The sequence below is a fragment of the Heptranchias perlo genome, chromosome 16 (genome assembly GCF_035084215.1).
Source record: "Heptranchias perlo isolate sHepPer1 chromosome 16, sHepPer1.hap1, whole genome shotgun sequence".
Classification (NCBI taxonomy): domain Eukaryota; kingdom Metazoa; phylum Chordata; class Chondrichthyes; order Hexanchiformes; family Hexanchidae; genus Heptranchias; species Heptranchias perlo.
In genome coordinates this window covers 25,093,767-25,116,543 of record NC_090340.1, presented here as the reverse complement: position 1 = coordinate 25,116,543, position 22,777 = coordinate 25,093,767, and the positions used below count along the sequence as shown (strand labels likewise).

Sequence of the window (22,777 nt, the reverse complement as noted above, 5' to 3'; positions counted from 1 at the left end):
TACTCTTCACCCCTCCCCCCACCTCACACCGACACTCTTCACCCCTCCCCCCACCTCACACCGACACTCTTCACCCCTCCCCCCACCTCACACCGACACTCTTCACCCCTCCCCCCACCTCACACCGACACTCTTCACCCCTCCCCCCACCTCACACCGACACTCTTCACCCCTCCCCCACCTCACACCGACACTCTTCACCCCTCCCCCCACCTCACACCGACACTCTTCACCACCCTCCCCCCACCTCACACCGACACTCTTCACCCCCTCCCCCACCTCACACCGACACTCTTCACCCCTCCCCCACCTCACACCGACACTCTTCACCCCTCCCCCCACCTCACACCGACACTCTTCACCCCTCCCCCACCTCACACCGACACTCTTCACCCCTCCCCCACCTCACACCGACACTCTTCACCCCTCCCCCACCTCACACCGACACTCTTCACCCCTCCCCCCACCTCACACCGACACTCTTCACCCTCCCCCACCTCACACCGACACTCTTCACCCTCCCCCACCTCACACCGACACTCTTCACCCCTCCCCCCACCTCACACCGACACTCTTCACCCCTCCCCCACCTCACACCGACACTCTTCACCCCTCCCCCCACCTCACACCGACACTCTTCACCCCTCCCCCACCTCACACCGACACTCTTCACCCCCTCCCCCACCTCACACCGACACTCTTCACCCCTCCCCCACCTCACACCGACACTCTTCACCCCTCCCCCACCTCACACCGACACTCTTCACCCCTCCCCCACCTCACACCGACACTCTTCACCCCTCCCCCACCTCACACCGACACTCTTCACCCCTCCCCCACCTCACACCGACACTCTTCACCCCTCCCCCACCTCACACCGACACTCTTCACCCCTCCCCCACCTCACACCGACACTCTTCACCCCTCCCCCCACCTCACACCGACACTCTTCACCCCTCCCCCACCTCACACCGACACTCTTCACCCCTCCCCCACCTCACACCGACACTCTTCACCCCTCCCCCCACCTCACACCGACACTCTTCACCCCTCCCCCACCTCACACCGACACTCTTCACCCTCCCCCACCTCACACCGACACTCTTCACCCCTCCCCCACCTCACACCGACACTCTTCACCCCTCCCCCACCTCACACCGACACTCTTCACCCCTCCCCCCACCTCACACCGACACTCTTCACCCCTCCCCACCTCACACCGACACTCTTCACCCCTCCCCCACCTCACACCGACACTCTTCACCCCCTCCCCCACCTCACACCGACACTCTTCACCCCTCCCCCCACCTCACACCGACACTCTTCACCCCTCCCCCACCTCACACCGACACTCTTCACCCCTCCCCCCACCTCACACCGACACTCTTCACCCCTCCCCCCACCTCACACCGACACTCTTCACCCCTCCCCCACCTCACACCGACACTCTTCACCCCTCCCCCCACCTCACACCGACACTCTTCACCCCTCCCCCCACCTCACACCGACACTCTTCACCCCTCCCCCACCTCACACCGACACTCTTCACCCCTCCCCCACCTCACACCGACACTCTTCACCCCTCCCCCCACCTCACACCGACACTCTTCACCCCTCCCCCCACCTCACACCGACACTCTTCACCCCTCCCCCACCTCACACCGACACTCTTCACCCCTCCCCCCACCTCACACCGACACTCTTCACCCCTCCCCCACCTCACACCGACACTCTTCACCCCTCCCCCCACCTCACACCGACACTCTTCACCCCTCCCCCCACCTCACACCGACACTCTTCACCCCTCCCCCACCTCACACCGACACTCTTCACCCCTCCCCCACCTCACACCGACACTCTTCACCCTCCCCCCACCTCACACCGACACTCTTCACCCCTCCCCCCACCTCACACCGACACTCTTCACCCCTCCCCCACCTCACACCGACACTCTTCACCCCTCCCCCACCTCACACCGACACTCTTCTCACCCCTCCCCCACCTCACACCGACACTCTTCACCCCTCCCCCCACCTCACACCGACACTCTTCACCCCTCCCCCACCTCACACCGACACTCTTCACCCCTCCCCCACCTCACACCGACACTCTTCACCCCTCCCCACCTCACACCGACACTCTTCACCCCTCCCCCCACCTCACACCGATACACCGACACTCTTCACACCGCTCTCCCCCACCTCACACCGACACTCTTCACCCCTCCCCCCACCTCACACCGACACTCTTCACTCCCCCTCCCCTCCCACCTCACACCGACACTCTTCACCCCTCCCCCACCTCACACCGACACTCTTCACCCCTCTCCCCCACCTCACACCGACACTCTTCACCCCTCCCCCACCTCACACCGACACTCTTCACCCCTCCCCCCACCTCACACCGACACTCTTCACCCCTCCCCCCACCTCACACCGACACTCTTCACCCCCTCCCCCACCTCACGACCGACACTCTTCACCCCTCCCCCACCTCACACCGACACTCTTCACCCCTCCCCCCACCTCACACCGACACTCTTCACCCCTCCCCCACCTCACACCGACACTCTTCACCCCTCCCCCACCTCACACCGACACTCTTCACCCCTCCCCCCACCTCACACCGACACTCTTCACCCCCTCCCCCACCTCACACCGACACTCTTCACCCCTCCCCCCACCTCACACCGACACTCTTCACCCCTCCCCCACCTCACACCGACACTCTTCACCCCTCCCCCCACCTCACACCGACACTCTTCACCCCTCCCCCACCTCACACCGACACTCTTCACCCCTCCCCCCACCTCACACCGACACTCTTCACCCCTCCCCCACCTCACACCGACACTCTTCACCCCTCCCCCCACCTCACACCGACACTCTTCACCCCTCCCCCCACCTCACACCGACACTCTTCACCCCTCCCCCCACCTCACACCGACACTCTTCACCCCTCCCCCCACCTCACACCGACACTCTTCACCCCTCCCCCACCTCACACCGACACTCTTCACCCCTCCCCCCACCTCACACCGACACTCTTCACCCCTCCCCCCACCTCACACCGACACTCTTCACCCCTCCCCCACCTCACACCGACACTCTTCACCCCCTCCCCCACCTCACACCGACACTCTTCACCCCTCCCCCCACCTCACACCGACACTCTTCACCCCTCCCCCCACCTCACACCGACACTCTTCACCCCTCCCCCCACCTCACACCGACACTCTTCACCCCTCCCCCACCTCACACCGACACTCTTCACCCCTCCCCCACCTCACACCGACACTCTTCACCCCTCCCCCACCTCACACCGACACTCTTCACCCCTCCCCCCACCTCACACCGACACTCTTCACCCCTCCCCCACCTCACACCGACACTCTTCACCCCTCCCCCACCTCACACCGACACTCTTCACCCCTCCCCCCACCTCACATCGACACTCTTCACCCCTCCCCCACCTCACACCGACACTCTTCACCCCTCCCCCCACCTCACACCGACACTCTTCACCCCTCCCCCACCTCACACCGACACTCTTCACCCCTCCCCCCACCTCACACCGACACTCTTCACCCCTCCCCCACCTCACACCGACACTCTTCACCCCTCCCCCACCTCACACCGACACTCTTCACCCCTCCCCCCACCTCACACCGACACTCTTCACCCCTCCCCCACTCACACCGACACTCTTCACCCTCCCCCACCTCACACGACACTCTTCACCCCCTCCCCCACCTCACACCGACACTCTTCACCCCTCCCCCACCTCACACCGACACTCTTCACCTCCCCCCACCTCACATCGACACTCTTCACCCCTCCCCCACCTCACACCGACACTCTTCACCCCCTCCCCCCACCTCACACCGACACTCTTCACCCCTCCCCCCACCTCACACCGACACTCTTCACCCCTCCCCCACCTCACACCGACACTCTTCACCCCTCCCCCACCTCACACCGACACTCTTCACCCCTCCCCCACCTCACACCGACACTCTTCACCCCTCCCCCCACCTCACACCGACACTCTTCACCCCTCCCCCACCTCACACCGACACTCTTCACCCTCCCCCCACCTCACACCGACACTCTTCACCCCTCCCCCACCTCACACCGACACTCTTCACCCCTCCCCCACCTCACACCGACACTCTTCACCCTCCCCCACCTCACACCGACACTCTTCACCCCCTCCCCCACCTCACACCGACACTCTTCACCCCCTCCCCCACCTCACACCGACACTCTTCACCCCTCCCCCCACCTCACACCGACACTCTTCACCCCTCCCCCACCTCACACCGACACTCTTCACCCCTCCCCCACCTCACACCGACACTCTTCACCCCTCCCCCACCTCACACCGACACTCTTCACCCCTCCCCCCACCTCACACCGACACTCTTCACCCCTCCCCCCACCTCACACCGACACTCTTCACCCCTCCCCCACCTCACACCGACACTCTTCACCCCTCCCCCACCTCACACCGACACTCTTCACCCCTCCCCCACCTCACACCGACACTCTTCACCCCCTCCCCCACCTCACACCGACACTCTTCACCCCTCCCCCCACCTCACACCGACACTCTTCACCCCTCCCCCCACCTCACACCGACACTCTTCACCCCTCCCCCCACCTCACACCGACACTCTTCACCCCTCCCCCACCTCACACCGACACTCTTCACCCCTCCCCCCACCTCACACCGACACTCTTCACCCCTCCCCCCACCTCACACCGACACTCTTCACCCCCTCCCCCACCTCACACCGACACTCTTCACCCCTCCCCCCACCTCACACCGACACTCTTCACCCCTCCCCCCACCTCACACCGACACTCTTCACCCCCTCCCCCACCTCACACCGACACTCTTCACCCCTCCCCCCACCTCACACCGACACTCTTCACCCCTCCCCCACCTCACACCGACACTCTTCACCCCCTCCCCCCACCTCACACCGACACTCTTCACCCCTCCCCCCACCTCACACCGACACTCTTCACCCCCTCCCCCCCACCTCACACCGACACTCTTCACCCCCTCCCCCCACCTCACACCGACACTCTTCACCCCCTCCCCCCACCTCACACCGACACTCTTCACCCCTCCCCCCACCTCACACCGACACTCTTCACCCCCTCCCCCCACCTCACACCGACACTCTTCACCCCTCCCCCCACCTCACACCGACACTCTTCACCCCCTCCCCCCACCTCACACCGACACTCTTCACCCCCTCCCCCCACCTCACACCGACACTCTTCACCCCCTCCCCCACCTCACACCGACACTCTTCACCCCTCCCCCACCTCACACCGACACTCTTCACCCCTCCCCCCACCTCACACCGACACTCTTCACCCCTCCCCCCACCTCACACCGACACTCTTCACCCCCTCCCCCACCTCACACCGACACTCTTCACCCCTCCCCCCACCTCACACCGACACTCTTCACCCCCTCCCCCCACCTCACACCGACACTCTTCACCCCTCCCCCCACCTCACACCGACACTCTTCACCCCTCCCCCACCTCACACCGACACTCTTCACCCCTCCCCCCACCTCACACCGACACTCTTCACCCCTCCCCCCACCTCACACCGACACTCTTCACCCCTCCCCCCCACCTCACACCGACACTCTTCACCCCTCCCCCACCTCACACCGACACTCTTCACCCCTCCCCCCACCTCACACCGACACTCTTCACCCCTCCCCCACCTCACACCGACACTCTTCACCCCTCCCCCCACCTCACACCGACACTCTTCACCCCTCCCCCCACCTCACACCGACACTCTTCACCCCTCCCCCCACCTCACACCGACACTCTTCACCCCCTCCCCCCACCTCACCCCGACACTCTTCACCCCCTCCCCCACCTCACACCGACACTCTTCACCCCTCCCCCCACCTCACCCCGACACTCTTCACTCCCCCCACCTCACACCGACACTCTTCACCCCCTCCCCCACCTCACACCGACACTCTTCACCCCTCCCCCACCTCACACCGACACTCTTCACCCCTCCCCCACCTCACACCGACACTCTTCACCCCTCCCCCCACCTCACACCCGACACTCTTCACCCCTCCCCCCACCTCACCCCGACACTCTTCACCCCCTCCCCCACCTCACACCGACACTCTTCACCCCTCCCCCCACCTCACACCGACACTCTTCACCCCCTCCCCCCACCTCACACCGACACTCTTCACCCCCTCCCCCCACCTCACACCGACACTCTTCACCCCTCCCCCACCTCACACCGACACTCTTCACCCCTCCCCCCACCTCACACCCGACACTCTTCACCCCCTCCCCCCACCTCACACCGACACTCTTCACCCCTCCCCCCACCTCACACCGACACTCTTCACCCCCTCCCCCCACCTCACACCGACACTCTTCACCCCTCCCCCCACCTCACACCGACACTCTTCACCCCTCCCCCCACCTCACACCGACACTCTTCACCCCCTCCCCCACCTCACACCGACACTCTTCACCCCCTCCCCCCACCTCACACCGACACTCTTCACCCCTCCCCCCACCTCACCCCGACACTCTTCACCCCCTCCCCCACCTCACACCGACACTCTTCACCCCTCCCCCACCTCACACCGACACTCTTCACCCCTCCCCCCACCTCACACCGACACTCTTCACCCCCTCCCCCACCTCACACCGACACTCTTCACCCCTCCCCCCACCTCACACCGACACTCTTCACCCCCTCCCCCCACCTCACACCGACACTCTTCACCCCCTCCCCCACCTCACACCCGACACTCTTCACCCCTCCCCCCACCTCACACCGACACTCTTCACCCCCTCCCCCCACCTCACACCGACACTCTTCACCCCTCCCCCACCTCACACCGACACTCTTCACCCCTCCCCCCACCTCACACCGACACTCTTCACCCCCTCCCCCCACCTCACACCGACACTCTTCACCCCCTCCCCCCCCACCTCACACCGACACTCTTCACCCCCTCCCCCCACCTCACACCGAACACGACACTCTTCACCCCCTCCCCCACCTCACACCGACACTCTTCACCCCCTCCCCCACCTCACACCGACACTCTTCACCCCCTCCCCCACCTCACACCGACACTCTTCACCCCCTCCCCCCACCTCACACCGACACTCTTCACCCCTCCCCCCACCTCACACCGACACTCTTCACCCCTCCCCCCACCTCACACCGACACTCTTCACCCCTCCCCCCACCTCACACCGACACTCTTCACCCCTCCCCCCATTCCCCCCACCTCACACCCGACACTCTTCACCCCTCCCCCCACCTCACACCGACACTCTTCACCCCTCCCCCCACCTCACCCCGACACTCTTCACCCCTCCCCCCACCTCACACCGACACTCTTCACCCCTCCCCCCACCTCACACCGACACTCTTCACCCCTCCCCCCACCTCACACCGACACTCTTCACCCCCTCCCCCCACCTCACACCGACACTCTTCACCCCCTCCCCCACCTCACACCGACACTCTTCACCCCCTCCCCCCACCTCACACCGACACTCTTCACCCCTCCCCCACCTCACACCGACACTCTTCACCCCCTCCCCCCACCTCACACCGACACTCTTCACCCCCTCCCCCCACCTCACACCGACACTCTTCACCCCTCCCCCCACCTCACACCGACACTCTTCACCCCTCCCCCCACCTCACACCGACACTCTTCACCCCTCCCCCACCTCACACCGACACTCTTCACCCCTCCCCCACCTCACACCGACACTCTTCACCCCTCCCCCCACCTCACACCGACACTCTTCACCCCTCCCCCCACCTCACACCGACACTCTTCACCCCCTCCCCCACCTCACACCGACACTCTTCACCCCTCCCCCCACCTCACACCGACACTCTTCACCCCTCCCCCACCTCACACCGACACTCTTCACCCCTCCCCCACCTCACACCGACACTCTTCACCCCTCCCCCCACCTCACACCGACACTCTTCACCCCTCCCCCCACCTCACACCGACACTCTTCACCCCTCCCCCCACCTCACACCGACACTCTTCACCCCTCCCCCCACCTCACACCGACACTCTTCACCCCTCCCCCCACCTCACACCGACACTCTTCACCCCTCCCCCCACCTCACACCGACACTCTTCACCCCTCCCCCCACCTCACACCGACACTCTTCACCCCTCCCCCACCTCACACCGACACTCTTCACCCCTCCCCCCACCTCACACCGACACTCTTCACCCCTCCCCCCACCTCACACCGACACTCTTCACCCCTCCCCCTCCTCACACCGACACTCTTCACCCCCTCCCCCACCTCACACCGACACTCTTCACCCCCTCCCCCCACCTCACACCGACACTCTTCACCCCTCCCCCACCTCACACCGACACTCTTCACCCCTCCCCCACCTCACACCGACACTCTTCACCCCTCCCCCCACCTCACACCGACACTCTTCACCCCTCCCCCCACCTCACACCGACACTCTTCACCCCCTCCCCCCACCTCACACCGACACTCTTCACCCCTCCCCCACCTCACACCGACACTCTTCACCCCTCCCCCACCTCACAACCGACACTCTTCACCCCCTCCCCCCACCTCACACCGACACTCTTCACCCCCTCCCCCACCTCACACCGACACTCTTCACCCCCTCCCCCCACCTCACACCGACACTCTTCACCCCTCCCCCCACCTCACACCGACACTCTTCACCCCCTCCCCCCACCTCACACCGACACTCTTCACCCCCTCCCCCCCACCTCACACCGACACTCTTCACCCCCTCCCCCCACCTCACACCGACACTCTTCACCCCTCCCCCCACCTCACACCGACACTCTTCACCCCTCCCCCCACCTCACACCGACACTCTTCACCCCTCCCCCACCTCACACCGACACTCTTCACCCCTCCCCCCACCTCACACCGACACTCTTCACCCCCTCCCCCACCTCACACCGACACTCTTCACCCCCTCCCCCCACCTCACACCGACACTCTTCACCCCTCCCCCACCTCACAACCGACACTCTTCACCCCTCCCCCACCTCACACCGACACTCTTCACCCCCCTCCCCCCACCTCACACCGACACTCTTCACCCCTCCCCCACTCACACCGACACTCTTCACCCCTCCCCCACCTCACACCGACACTCTTCACCCCTCCCCCCACCTCACACCGACACTCTTCACCCCTCCCCCACCTCACACCGACACTCTTCACCCCCTCCCCCCACCTCACACCGACACTCTTCACCCCCTCCCCCACCTCACACCGACACTCTTCACCCCTCCCCCACCTCACACCGACACTCTTCACCCCTCCCCCCACCTCACACCGACACTCTTCACCCCTCCCCCACCTCACACCGACACTCTTCACCCCCTCCCCCCACCTCACACCGACACTCTTCACCCCCTCCCCCCACCTCACACCGACACTCTTCACCCCTCCCCCACCTCACACCGACACTCTTCACCCCCTCCCCCCACCTCACACCGACACTCTTCACCCCCTCCCCCACCTCACACCGACACTCTTCACCCCCTCCCCCACCTCACACCGACACTCTTCACCCCCTCCCCCCACCTCACACCGACACTCTTCACCCCTCCCCCACCTCACACCGACACTCTTCACCACCCCTCCCCCCACCTCACACCGACACTCTTCACACCCTCCCCCCACCTCACACCGACACTCTTCACCCCTCCCCCCACCTCACACACCGACACTCTTCACCCCTCCCCCCCACCTCACACCGACACTCTTCACCCCTCCCCCCACCTCACACCGACACTCTTCACCCCTCCCCCCACCTCACACCGACACTCTTCACCCCCTCCCCCCACCTCACACCGACACTCTTCACCCCTCCCCCACCTCACACCGACACTCTTCACCCCCTCCCCCCACCTCACACCGACACTCTTCACCCCTCCCCCACCTCACACCGACACTCTTCACCCCTCCCCCCACCTCACACCGACACTCTTCACCCCTCCCCCACCTCACCTCACCCGACACTCTTCACCCCTCCCCCCACCTCACACCGACACTCTTCACCCCTCCCCCCACCTCACACCGACACTCTTCACCCCTCCCCCACCTCACACGACACTCTTCACCCCTCCCCCACCTCACACCGACACTCTTCACCCCTCCCCCCACCTCACACCGACACTCTTCACCCCTCCCCCCACCTCACACCGACACTCTTCACCCCTCCCCCACCTCACACCGACACTCTTCACCCCTCCCCCCACCTCACACCGACACTCTTCACCCCCTCCCCCCCACCTCACACCGACACTCTCACCCCTCCCCCACCTCACACCGACACTCTTCACCCCCTCCCCCCACCTCACACCGACACTCTTCACCCCTCCCCCCACCTCACACCGACACTCTTCACCCCTCCCCCCACCTCACACCGACACTCTTCACCCCTCCCCCCACCTCACACCGACACTCTTCACCCCCTCCCCCACCTCACACCGACACTCTTCACCCCTCCCCCCACCTCACACCGACACTCTTCACCCCCTCCCCCCACCTCACACCGACACTCTTCACCCCCTCCCCCCACCTCACACCGACACTCTTCACCCCTCCCCCCACCTCACACCGACACTCTTTCACCCCTCCCCCCACCTCACACCGACACTCTTCACACCCTCCCCCCACCTCACACCGACACTCTTCACCCCCTCCCCCCACCTCACACCGACACTCTTCACCCCTCCCCCCACCTCACACCGACACTCTTCACCCCTCCCCCCACCTCACACGACACTCTTCACCCCCTCCCCCACCTCACACCGACACTCTTCACCCCTCCCCCCACCTCACACCGACACTCTTCACCCTCCCCCACCTCACACCGACACTCTTCACCCCTCCCCCACCTCACACTCGACACTCTTCACCCCTCCCCCACCTCACACCGACACTCTTCACCCCCTCCCCCACCTCACATCCGACACTCTTCACCCCTCCCCCCACCCTCACACCGACACTCTTCACCCCTCCCCCCACCTCACACCGACACTCTTCACCCCCTCCCCCCCACCTCACACCGACACTCTTCACCCCCTCCCCCCACCTCACATCCGACACTCTTCACCCCTCCCCCCACCTCACACCGACACTCTTCACCCCTCCCCCCACCTCACACCGACACTCTTCACCCCCTCCCCCACCTCACACCGACACTCTTCACCCCTCCCCCCACCTCACACCGACACTCTTCACCCCTCCCCCCACCTCACACCGACACTCTTCACCCCCTCCCCCACCTCACACCGACACTCTTCACCCCTCCCCCACCTCACACCGACACTCTTCACCCCCTCCCCCCACCTCACACCGACACTCTTCACCCCTCCCCCCACCTCACACCGACACTCTTCACCCCTCCCCCCACCTCACACCGACACTCTTCACCCCTCCCCCACCTCACACCGACACTCTTCACCCCTCCCCCCACCTCACACCGACACTCTTCACCCCTCCCCCCCACCTCACACCGACACTCTTCACCCCTCCCCCCACCTCACACCGACACTCTTCACCCCTCCCCCCACCTCACACCGACACTCTTCACCCCTCCCCCACCTCACACCGACACTCTTCACCCCTCCCCCCACCTCACACCGACACTCTTCACCCTCCCCCCACCTCACACCGACACTCTTCACCCTCCCCCACCTCACACCGACACTCTTCACCCCTCCCCCCACCTCACACCGACACTCTTCACCCCTCCCCCCCACCTCACACCGACACTCTTCACCCCTCCCCCACCTCACACCGACACTCTTCACCCCTCCCCCACCTCACACCGACACTCTTCACCCCTCCCCCACCTCACACCGACACTCTTCACCCCTCCCCCCACCTCACACCGACACTCTTCACCCCTCCCCACCTCACACGACACTCTTCACCCCTCCCCCCACCTCACACCGACACTCTTCACCCCTCCCCCCAACCTCACACCGACACTCTTCACCCCTCCCCCACCTCACATCGACACTCTTCACCCCTCCCCCCACTCACACCGACACTCTTCACCCCCTCCCCCACCTCACACCGACACTCTTCACCCCCTCCCCCCACCTCACACCGACACTCTTCACCCCTCCCCCACCTCACACCGACACTCTTCACCTCCCCCCACCTCACACCGACACTCTTCACCCCTCCCCCACCTCACATCCGACACTCTTCACCCCTCCCCCACCTCACACCGACACTCTTCACCCCTCCCCCACCTCACACCGACACTCTTCACCCCTCCCCACCTCACACCGACACTCTTCACCCCTCCCCCACCTCACCCCGACACTCTTCACCCCTCCCCCACCTCACACCGACACTCTTCACCCCTCCCCCCACCTCACATCGACACTCTTCACCCCTCCCCCACCTCACACCGACACTCTTCACCCCTCCCCCACCTCACACCGACACTCTTCACCCTCCCCCCACCTCACACCGACACTCTTCACTCCCTCCCCACCTCACACCGACACTCTTCACCCCCTCCCCCCACCTCACCCCGACACTCTTCACCCCTCCCCCCACCTCACACCGACACTCTTCACCCCTCCCCCACCTCACATCGACACTCTTCACCCCTCCCCCACCTCACACCGACACTCTTCACCCCTCCCCCACCTCACACCGACACTCTTCACCCCTCCCCCACCTCACACCGACACTCTTCACCCCTCCCCCACCTCACACCGACACTCTTCACCCCTCCCCCCACCTCACATCGACACTCTTCACCCCTCCCCACCTCACACCGACACTCTTCACCCCCTCCCCCACCTCACACCGACACTCTTCACCCCTCCCCCCACCTCACACCGACACTCTTCACCCCTCCCCCCACCTCACCCCGACACTCTTCACCCCCTCCCCCCACCTCACACCGACACTGTTCACAACCCCCCCCACCTCACACCGACACTCTTCACCCCTCCCCCACCTCACACCCGACACTCTTCACCCCCTCCCCCACCTCACACCGACACTGTTCACCCCCTCCCCCACCTCACACCGACACTCTTCACCCCTCCCCCACCTCACCCCGACACTCTTCACCCCCTCCCCCACCTCACACCGACACTGTTCACCCTCCCCCACCTCACACCGACACTCTTCACACCCCTCCCCCCCACCTCACACCGACACTCTTCACCCCTCCCCCCACCTCACATCGACACTCTTCACCCCTCCCCCCACCTCACACCGACACTCTTCACCCCTCCCCCACCTCACACCGACACTCTTCACCCCTCCCCCACCTCACACCGACACTCTTCACCCCTCCCCCACCTCACACCGACACTCTTCACCCCTCCCCCACCTCACACCGACACTCTTCACCCCCTCTCCCCCCACCTCACACCGACACTCTTCACCCCCTCCCCCCACCTCACACCGACACTCTTCACCCCCTCCCCCCACCTCACACCGACACTCTTCACCCCTCCCCCCCACCTCACACCGACACTCTTCACCCCTCCCCCCACCTCACACCGACACTCTTCACCCCCTCCCCCCACCTCACACCGACACTCTTCACCCCCCTCCCCCCACCTCACACCGACACTCTTCACCCCCTCCCCCCACCTCACACCGACACTCTTCACCTCTTTCTTGTCGTACCTCTTGATCCTGATTCTCCCCACAGCATTTTTTCCTCTGTATTATCGTATTTGCACTGTTGCATCAGGAGACTACAGGGATGGGGATCAGGCCAGCTGGGCGCAGGGGCCCACATGATAGGCGAGATTAGGCTGGCTGGCTGAAGAGTCCTGAAAGTGGGAGTGAGCAGGCTGATCTCGCTCGAGAGTGTTGAAGGGAGCTGGGCCTCCCCTCCCCTCACCGTACTTGATGCTGCTGCTCCAGGGGATTGAAACTCTGCTGCATGTCGTGAGCGAGATCAGTTTCCTGGGATCACGAACTCTTGACGGCGCAGTGATTAGTAAAGTTTTGATAATCTGGAGCAACAGCCTCAGGTATGAGTGAGGAGAGAAGTGGGGAGTAAATGGAGACAAGGGAACACGGAGGTAGTGACACTGACTGTGTGAGATGCAGATCATTGACATGTATGGAGTAAAACTGTGCTCAATGAAAGAAATGGTGGAATTGCTTTATGGCAGGTTCAGGGTGATGAATCTTAAGGAAGTCATTGCTCAGGATTGTGACTCTCAGAAAATGTTGGTCGTCACACTTTCCTACTGGTTAAAAATGTGGTTTGCAGGAAAGAAATGAACAGAATTCTGAAATTACCCAGCAACGTCCTGACGCAATGTGCTGAACAGACAGAAAGATCAACGATAACAGCCAAACCTAACCCCTCCCGTAGGCCTCTTTGCAGCTTCTTTAAATACCTTCCACTGAATTCTCCTTCCTCTCAGGGGCCGACGCGTGATGGGGTAGATTTTCATCTCGCCACCCTGGAGTAAAACTGACTTTGCGGTTCAGCCGCCCGTTAAAGAAACCGCCCGGTTTCCATTTCCAGTGATTTCTGTGATGGGCGGTAAACCACAACGCCAGTTTTAATGGTGGGTGGCGAGGTGAGAATCTAACCCGACGGTAATACAGGTTCAAATAAACACGCAGAGTCTGTGCTGATTACACATCTGTGCAATGTCTTCCCTTGCAGGAAAGCACGGGAAATCCCTCCTTCGATGAAGCAGTTCTTCAGCAACTGTTTAGCCTTGAAGTGCATCACACTGTCAGGAATCAAGCTGCCACTGGAAGCAGTAAGGTATACTTAAGAGATCAGTAAAGCTTTTGAAATGTGACTCTGTAATAAATGTCCAGAACATTCTGAAAGCAGTCATTAACTTTACTTTATAAATGACTCTATGCACTGTGACAGAAGCACAATAGGGCCGATGCAGTGATGCTGCACCAGGAGAACAGGTGGGCAACTGGTGCAAAGAAACTGCTGAATTCAGAGAGGAAATCCTGCATTTGTTTTCTTTCTGGCCTGCTATTCAAAACTTTTCTATTTTTAGTGAGTTTAACTAAAGAGAGACTATAGCAAGGTACAGTACAGTGACCAGAGAGATCACAGCAAGGTACAGAACAGTGACCAGAGAGATTACAGCAAGATACAGGACAGTGACCGGAGAGATTACAGCAAGATACAGGACAGTGACCAGAGAGATTATAGCAAGATACAGGACAGTGACCAGAGAGATTATAGCAAGATACAGGGCAGTGACCGGAGAGATTACAGCAAGATACAGGACAGTGACCAGAGAGATTACAGCAAGTTACAGGACAGTGACCGGAGAGATTACAGCAAGTTACAGGACAGTGACAGGAGAGATTACAGCAAGATACAGGGCAGTGACCGGAGAGATTACAGCAAGATACAGGACAGTGACAGGAGAGATTACAGCAAGTTACAGGACAGTGACCGGAGAGATTACAGCAAGATACAGGACAGTGACAGGAGAGATTACAGCAAGATACAGGACAGTGACCGGAGAGATTACAGCAAGATACAGGACAGTGACTGGAGAGATTACAGCAAAATACAGGACAGTGACCGGAGAGATTACAGCAAGATACAGGACAGTGACAGGAGAGATTACAGCAAGATACAGGACAGTGACTGGAGAGATTACAGCAAAATACAGGACAGTGACCGGAGAGATTACAGCAAAATACAGGATGGTGACAGGAGAGATTACAGCAAGATACAGGACAGTGACCGGAGAGATTACAGCAAGATACAGGACAGTGACCGGAGAGATTACAGCAAGATACAGGACAGTGTCAGGAGAGATTACAGCAAGATACAGGACAGTGACCGGAGAGATTACAGCAAGATACAGAACAGTGACCGGAGAGATTACAGCAAGATACAGGACAGTGTCAGGAGAGATTACAGCAAGATACAGAACAGTGACCGGAGAGATTACAGCAAGGTACAGGACAGTGACCGGAGAGATTACAGCAAGATACAGGACAGTGTCAGGAGAGATTACAGCAAGGTACAGAACAGTGACCGGAGAGATTACAGCAAGATACAGGACAGTGACAGGAGAGATTACAGCAAGGTACAGGACAGTGACAGGAGAGATTACAGCAAGATACAGGACAGTGACCGGAGAGATTACAGCAAAATACAGGATGGTGACAGGAGAGATTACAGCAAGATACAGGACAGTGACCGGAGAGATTACAGCAAAATACAGGACAGTGACCGGAGAGATTACAGCAAAATACAGGATGGTGTCACGAGAGATTACAGCAAAATACAGGACAGTGACCGGAGAGATTACAGCAAAATACAGGATGGTGACAGGAGAGATTACAGCAAAATACAGGACAGTGACCAGAGAGATTACAGCAAAATACAGGACAGTGACCGGAGAGATTACAGCAAAATACAGGACAGTGACCGGAGAGATTACAGCAAGATACAGGACAGTGACCAGAGAGATTACAGCAAGATACAGGACAGTGACCAGAGAGATTACAGCAAGGTACAGGACAGTGACCAGAGAGATTACAGCAAGATACAGGACAGTGACCAGAGAGATTACAGCAAGATACAGGACAGTGACCAGAGAGATTACAGCAAGATACAGGACAGTGACCAGAGAGATTACAGCAAGGTACAGGACAGTGACCAGAGAGATTACAGCAAGATACAGGACAGTGACCGGAGAGATTACAGCAAAATACAGGACAGTGACCGGAGAGATTACAGCAAGATACAGGACAGTGACCGGAGAGATTACAGCAAGATACAGGACAGTGACCGGAGAGATTACAGCAAGGTACAGGACAGTGACAGGAGAGATTACAGCAAGATACAGAACAGTGACCGGAGAGATTACAGCAAGATACAGGACAGTGACCGGAGAGATTACAGCAAGATACAGGACAGTGTCAGGAGAGATTACAGCAAGATACAGAACAGTGACCGGAGAGATTACAGCAAGGTACAGGACAGTGTCAGGAGAGATTACAGCAAGGTACAGAACAGTGACCGGAGAGATTACAGCAAGATACAGGACAGTGACAGGAGAGATTACAGCAAGATACAGGACAGTGTCAGGAGAGATTACAGCAAGATACAGAACAGTGACCGGAGAGATTACAGCAAGGTACAGGACAGTGTCAGGAGAGATTACAGCAAGGTACAGAACAGTGACCGGAGAGATTACAGCAAGATACAGGACAGTGACAGGAGAGATTACAGCAAGATACAGGACAGTGTCAGGAGAGATTACAGCAAGATACAGAACAGTGACCGGAGAGATTACAGCAAAATACAGGACAGTGACCGGAGAGATTACAGCAAGGTACAGGACAGTGTCAGGAGAGATTACAGCAAGGTACAGAACAGTGACCGGAGAGATTACAGCAAGATACAGGACAGTGACAGGAGAGATTACAGCAAGGTACAGGACAGTGACAGGAGAGATTACAGCAAAATACAGGACAGTGACAGGAGAGATTACAGCAAGATACAGGATGGTGACAGGAGAGATTACAGCAAGGTACAGCACAGTGACAGGAGAGATTACAGCAAGATACAGGATGGTGACAGGAGAGATTACAGCAAAATACAGGATGGTGTCAGGAGAGATTACAGCAAAATACAGGACAGTGACAGGAGAGATTACAGCAAGATACAGGACAGTGACAGGAGAGATTACAGCAAGATACAGGATGGTGACAGGAGAGATTACAGCAAAATACAGGACAGTGACAGGAGAGATTACAGCAAGTTACAGGACAGTGACCGGAGAGATTACAGCAAGATACAGGATGGTGACAGGAGAGATTACAGCAAAATACAGGATGGTGACAGGAGAGATTACAGCAAAATACAGGACAGTGACAGGAGAGATTACAGCAAAATACAGGATGGTGACAGGAGAGATTACAGCAAAATACAGGATGGTGACAGGAGAGATTACAGCAAAATACAGGATGGTGACAGGAGAGATTACAGCAAAATACAGGATGGTGACAGGAGAGATTACAGCAAAATACAGGACAGTGACAGGAGAGATTACAGCAAAATACAGGATGGTGACAGGAGAGATTACAGCAAAATACAGGACAGTGACAGGAGAGATTACAGCAAGATACAGGATGGTGACAGGAGAGATTACAGCAAGATACAGGACAGTGACAGGAGAGATTACAGCAAGATACAGGATGGTGACAGGAGAGATTACAGCAAGATACAGGACAGTGACCAGAGAGATTACAGCAAGGTACAGGACAGTGACCGGAGAGATTACAGCAAAATACAGGACAGTGACCGGAGAGATTACAGCAAGATACAGGACAGTGACCGGAGAGATTACAGCAAGGTACAGGACAGTGACAGGAGAGATTACAGCAAGATACAGAACAGTGACCGGAGAGATTACAGCAAGATACAGGACAGTGACCGGAGAGATTACAGCAAGATACAGGACAGTGTCAGGAGAGATTACAGCAAGATACAGAACAGTGACCGGAGAGATTACAGCAAGGTACAGGACAGTGTCAGGAGAGATTACAGCAAGGTACAGAACAGTGACCGGAGAGATTACAGCAAGATACAGGACAGTGACAGGAGAGATTACAGCAAGATACAGGACAGTGTCAGGAGAGATTACAGCAAGATACAGAACAGTGACCGGAGAGATTACAGCAAGGTACAGGACAGTGTCAGGAGAGATTACAGCAAGGTACAGAACAGTGACCGGAGAGATTACAGCAAGATACAGGACAGTGACAGGAGAGATTACAGCAAGGTACAGGACAGTGACAGGAGAGATTACAGCAAAATACAGGACAGTGACAGGAGAGATTACAGCAAGATACAGGATGGTGACAGGAGAGATTACAGCAAGGTACAGCACAGTGACAGGAGAGATTACAGCAAGATACAGGATGGTGACAGGAGAGATTACAGCAAAATACAGGATGGTGTCAGGAGAGATTACAGCAAAATACAGGACAGTGACAGGAGAGATTACAGCAAGATACAGGACAGTGACAGGAGAGATTACAGCAAGATACAGGATGGTGACAGGAGAGATTACAGCAAAATACAGGACAGTGACAGGAGAGATTACAGCAAGTTACAGGACAGTGACCGGAGAGATTACAGCAAGATACAGGATGGTGACAGGAGAGATTACAGCAAAATACAGGATGGTGACAGGAGAGATTACAGCAAAATACAGGACAGTGACAGGAGAGATTACAGCAAAATACAGGATGGTGACAGGAGAGATTACAGCAAAATACAGGATGGTGACAGGAGAGATTACAGCAAAATACAGGATGGTGACAGGAGAGATTACAGCAAAATACAGGATGGTGACAGGAGAGATTACAGCAAAATACAGGACAGTGACAGGAGAGATTACAGCAAGATACAGGATGGTGACAGGAGAGATTACAGCAAGATACAGGACAGTGACAGGAGAGATTACAGCAAGATACAGGATGGTGACAGGAGAGATTACAGCAAGATACAGGACAGTGACAGGAGAGATTACAGCAAAATACAGGACAGTGACAGGAGAGATTACAGCAAAATACAGGATGGTGACAGGAGAGATTACAGCAAAATACAGGACAGTGACAGGAGAGATTACAGCAAAATACAGGACAGTGACAGGAGAGATTACAGCAAAATACAGGACAGTGACAGGAGAGATTACAGCAAGATACAGGACAGTGACAGGAGAGATTACAGCAAGATACAGGACAGTGACCGGAGAGATTACAGCAAGATACAGGACAGTGACCGGAGAGATTACAGCAAAATACAGGACAGTGACAGGAGAGATTACAGCAAGTTACAGGACAGTGACAGGAGAGATTACAGCAAGATACAGGACAGTGACCGGAGAGATTACAGCAAGATACAGGACAGTGACAGGAGAGATTACAGCACGATACAGGACAGTGACAGGAGAGATTACAGCAAAATACAGGATGGTGACAGGAGAGATTACAGTAAAATACAGGACGGTGGCAGGAGAGATTACAGCAAGATACAGGACAGTGACAGGAGAGATTACAGGAAAATACAGGACGGTGACAGGAGAGATTACAGCAAGATACAGGACAGTGACAGGAGAGATTACAGCAAGATACAGGACAGTGACCGGAGAGATTACAGCAAGATACAGGACAGTGACTGGAGAGATTACAGCAAAATACAGGACAGTGACTGGAGAGATTGCAGCAAGATACAGAACAGTGACCGGAGAGATTACAGCAAGGTACAGGACAGTGTCAGGAGAGATTACAGCAAGGTACAGAACAGTGACCGGAGAGATTACAGCAAGATACAGGACAGTGACAGGAGAGATTACAGCAAGATACAGGACAGTGTCAGGAGAGATTACAGCAAGATACAGAACAGTGACCGGAGAGATTACAGCAAGGTACAGGACAGTGTCAGGAGAGATTACAGCAAGGTACAGAACAGTGACCGGAGAGATTACAGCAAGATACAGGACAGTGACAGGAGAGATTACAGCAAAATACAGGACAGTGACAGGAGAGATTACAGCAAGATACAGGACGGTGACAGGAGAGATTACAGCAAAATACAGGATGGTGACAGGAGAGATTACAGCAAGATACAGGATGGTGACAGGAGAGATTACAGCAAAATACAGGACAGTGACAGGAGAGATTACAGCAAGTTACAGGACAGTGACCGGAGAGATTACAGCAAGATACAGGATGGTGACAGGAGAGATTACAGCAAAATACAGGATGGTGACAGGAGAGATTACAGCAAAATACAGGACAGTGACAGGAGAGATTACAGCAAAATACAGGATGGTGACAGGAGAGATTACAGCAAAATACAGGATGGTGACAGGAGAGATTACAGCAAAATACAGGATGGTGACAGGAGAGATTACAGCAAAATACAGGATGGTGACAGGAGAGATTACAGCAAAATACAGGACAGTGACAGGAGAGATTACAGCAAAATACAGGATGGTGACAGGAGAGATTACAGCAAAATACAGGACAGTGACAGGAGAGATTACAGCAAGATACAGGATGGTGACAGGAGAGATTACAGCAAGATACAGGACAGTGACAGGAGAGATTACAGCAAGATACAGGATGGTGACAGGAGAGATTACAGCAAGATACAGGACAGTGACAGGAGAGATTACAGCAAAATACAGGACAGTGACAGGAGAGATTACAGCAAAATACAGGATGGTGACAGGAGAGATTACAGCAAAATACAGGACAGTGACAGGAGAGATTACAGCAAAATACAGGACAGTGACAGGAGAGATTACAGCAAAATACAGGACAGTGACAGGAGAGATTACAGCAAGATACAGGACAGTGACAGGAGAGATTACAGCAAGATACAGGACAGTGACCGGAGAGATTACAGCAAGATACAGGACAGTGACCGGAGAGATTACAGCAAAATACAGGACAGTGACAGGAGAGATTACAGCAAGTTACAGGACAGTGACAGGAGAGATTACAGCAAGATACAGGACAGTGACCGGAGAGATTACAGCAAGATACAGGACAGTGACAGGAGAGATTACAGCAAGATACAGGACAGTGTCAGGAGAGATTACAGCACGATACAGGACAGTGACAGGAGAGATTACAGCAAGGTACAGAACAGTGACCGGAGAGATTACAGCAAGATACAGGACAGTGACAGGAGAGATTACAGCAAAATACAGGATGGTGACAGGAGAGATTACAGCAAAATACAGGACAGTGACAGGAGAGATTACAGCAAGATACAGGACGGTGACAGGAGAGATTACAGCAAAATACAGGATGGTGACAGGAGAGATTACAGCAAGATACAGGATGGTGACAGGAGAGATTACAGCAAAATACAGGACAGTGACAGGAGAGATTACAGCAAGTTACAGGACAGTGACCGGAGAGATTACAGCAAGATACAGGATGGTGACAGGAGAGATTACAGCAAAATACAGGATGGTGACAGGAGAGATTACAGCAAAATACAGGACAGTGACAGGAGAGATTACAGCAAAATACAGGATGGTGACAGGAGAGATTACAGCAAAATACAGGATGGTGACAGGAGAGATTACAGCAAAATACAGGATGGTGACAGGAGAGATTACAGCAAAATACAGGATGGTGACAGGAGAGATTACAGCAAAATACAGGACAGTGACAGGAGAGATTACAGCAAAATACAGGATGGTGACAGGAGAGATTACAGCAAAATACAGGACAGTGACAGGAGAGATTACAGCAAGATACAGGATGGTGACAGGAGAGATTACAGCAAGATACAGGACAGTGACAGGAGAGATTACAGCAAGATACAGGATGGTGACAGGAGAGATTACAGCAAGATACAGGACAGTGACAGGAGAGATTACAGCAAAATACAGGACAGTGACAGGAGAGATTACAGCAAAATACAGGATGGTGACAGGAGAGATTACAGCAAAATACAGGACAGTGACAGGAGAGATTACAGCAAAATACAGGACAGTGACAGGAGAGATTACAGCAAAATACAGGACAGTGACAGGAGAGATTACAGCAAGATACAGGACAGTGACAGGAGAGATTACAGCAAGATACAGGACAGTGACCGGAGAGATTACAGCAAGATACAGGACAGTGACCGGAGAGATTACAGCAAAATACAGGACAGTGACAGGA

At 57.4% G+C, this 22,777-nt stretch overlaps 1 protein-coding gene across 1 annotated transcript in view; it reads left to right on the top strand.

The window, feature by feature from the left end:
• carmil2 (capping protein regulator and myosin 1 linker 2) overlaps positions 1-22,777 on the top strand; it is a 160,763-nt gene that overhangs the window by 76,312 nt on the left and 61,674 nt on the right. The window contains 1 exon segment of the mRNA XM_067997840.1: positions 14,659-14,852. Coding sequence (XP_067853941.1) covers positions 14,659-14,852 — 194 coding nt within the window.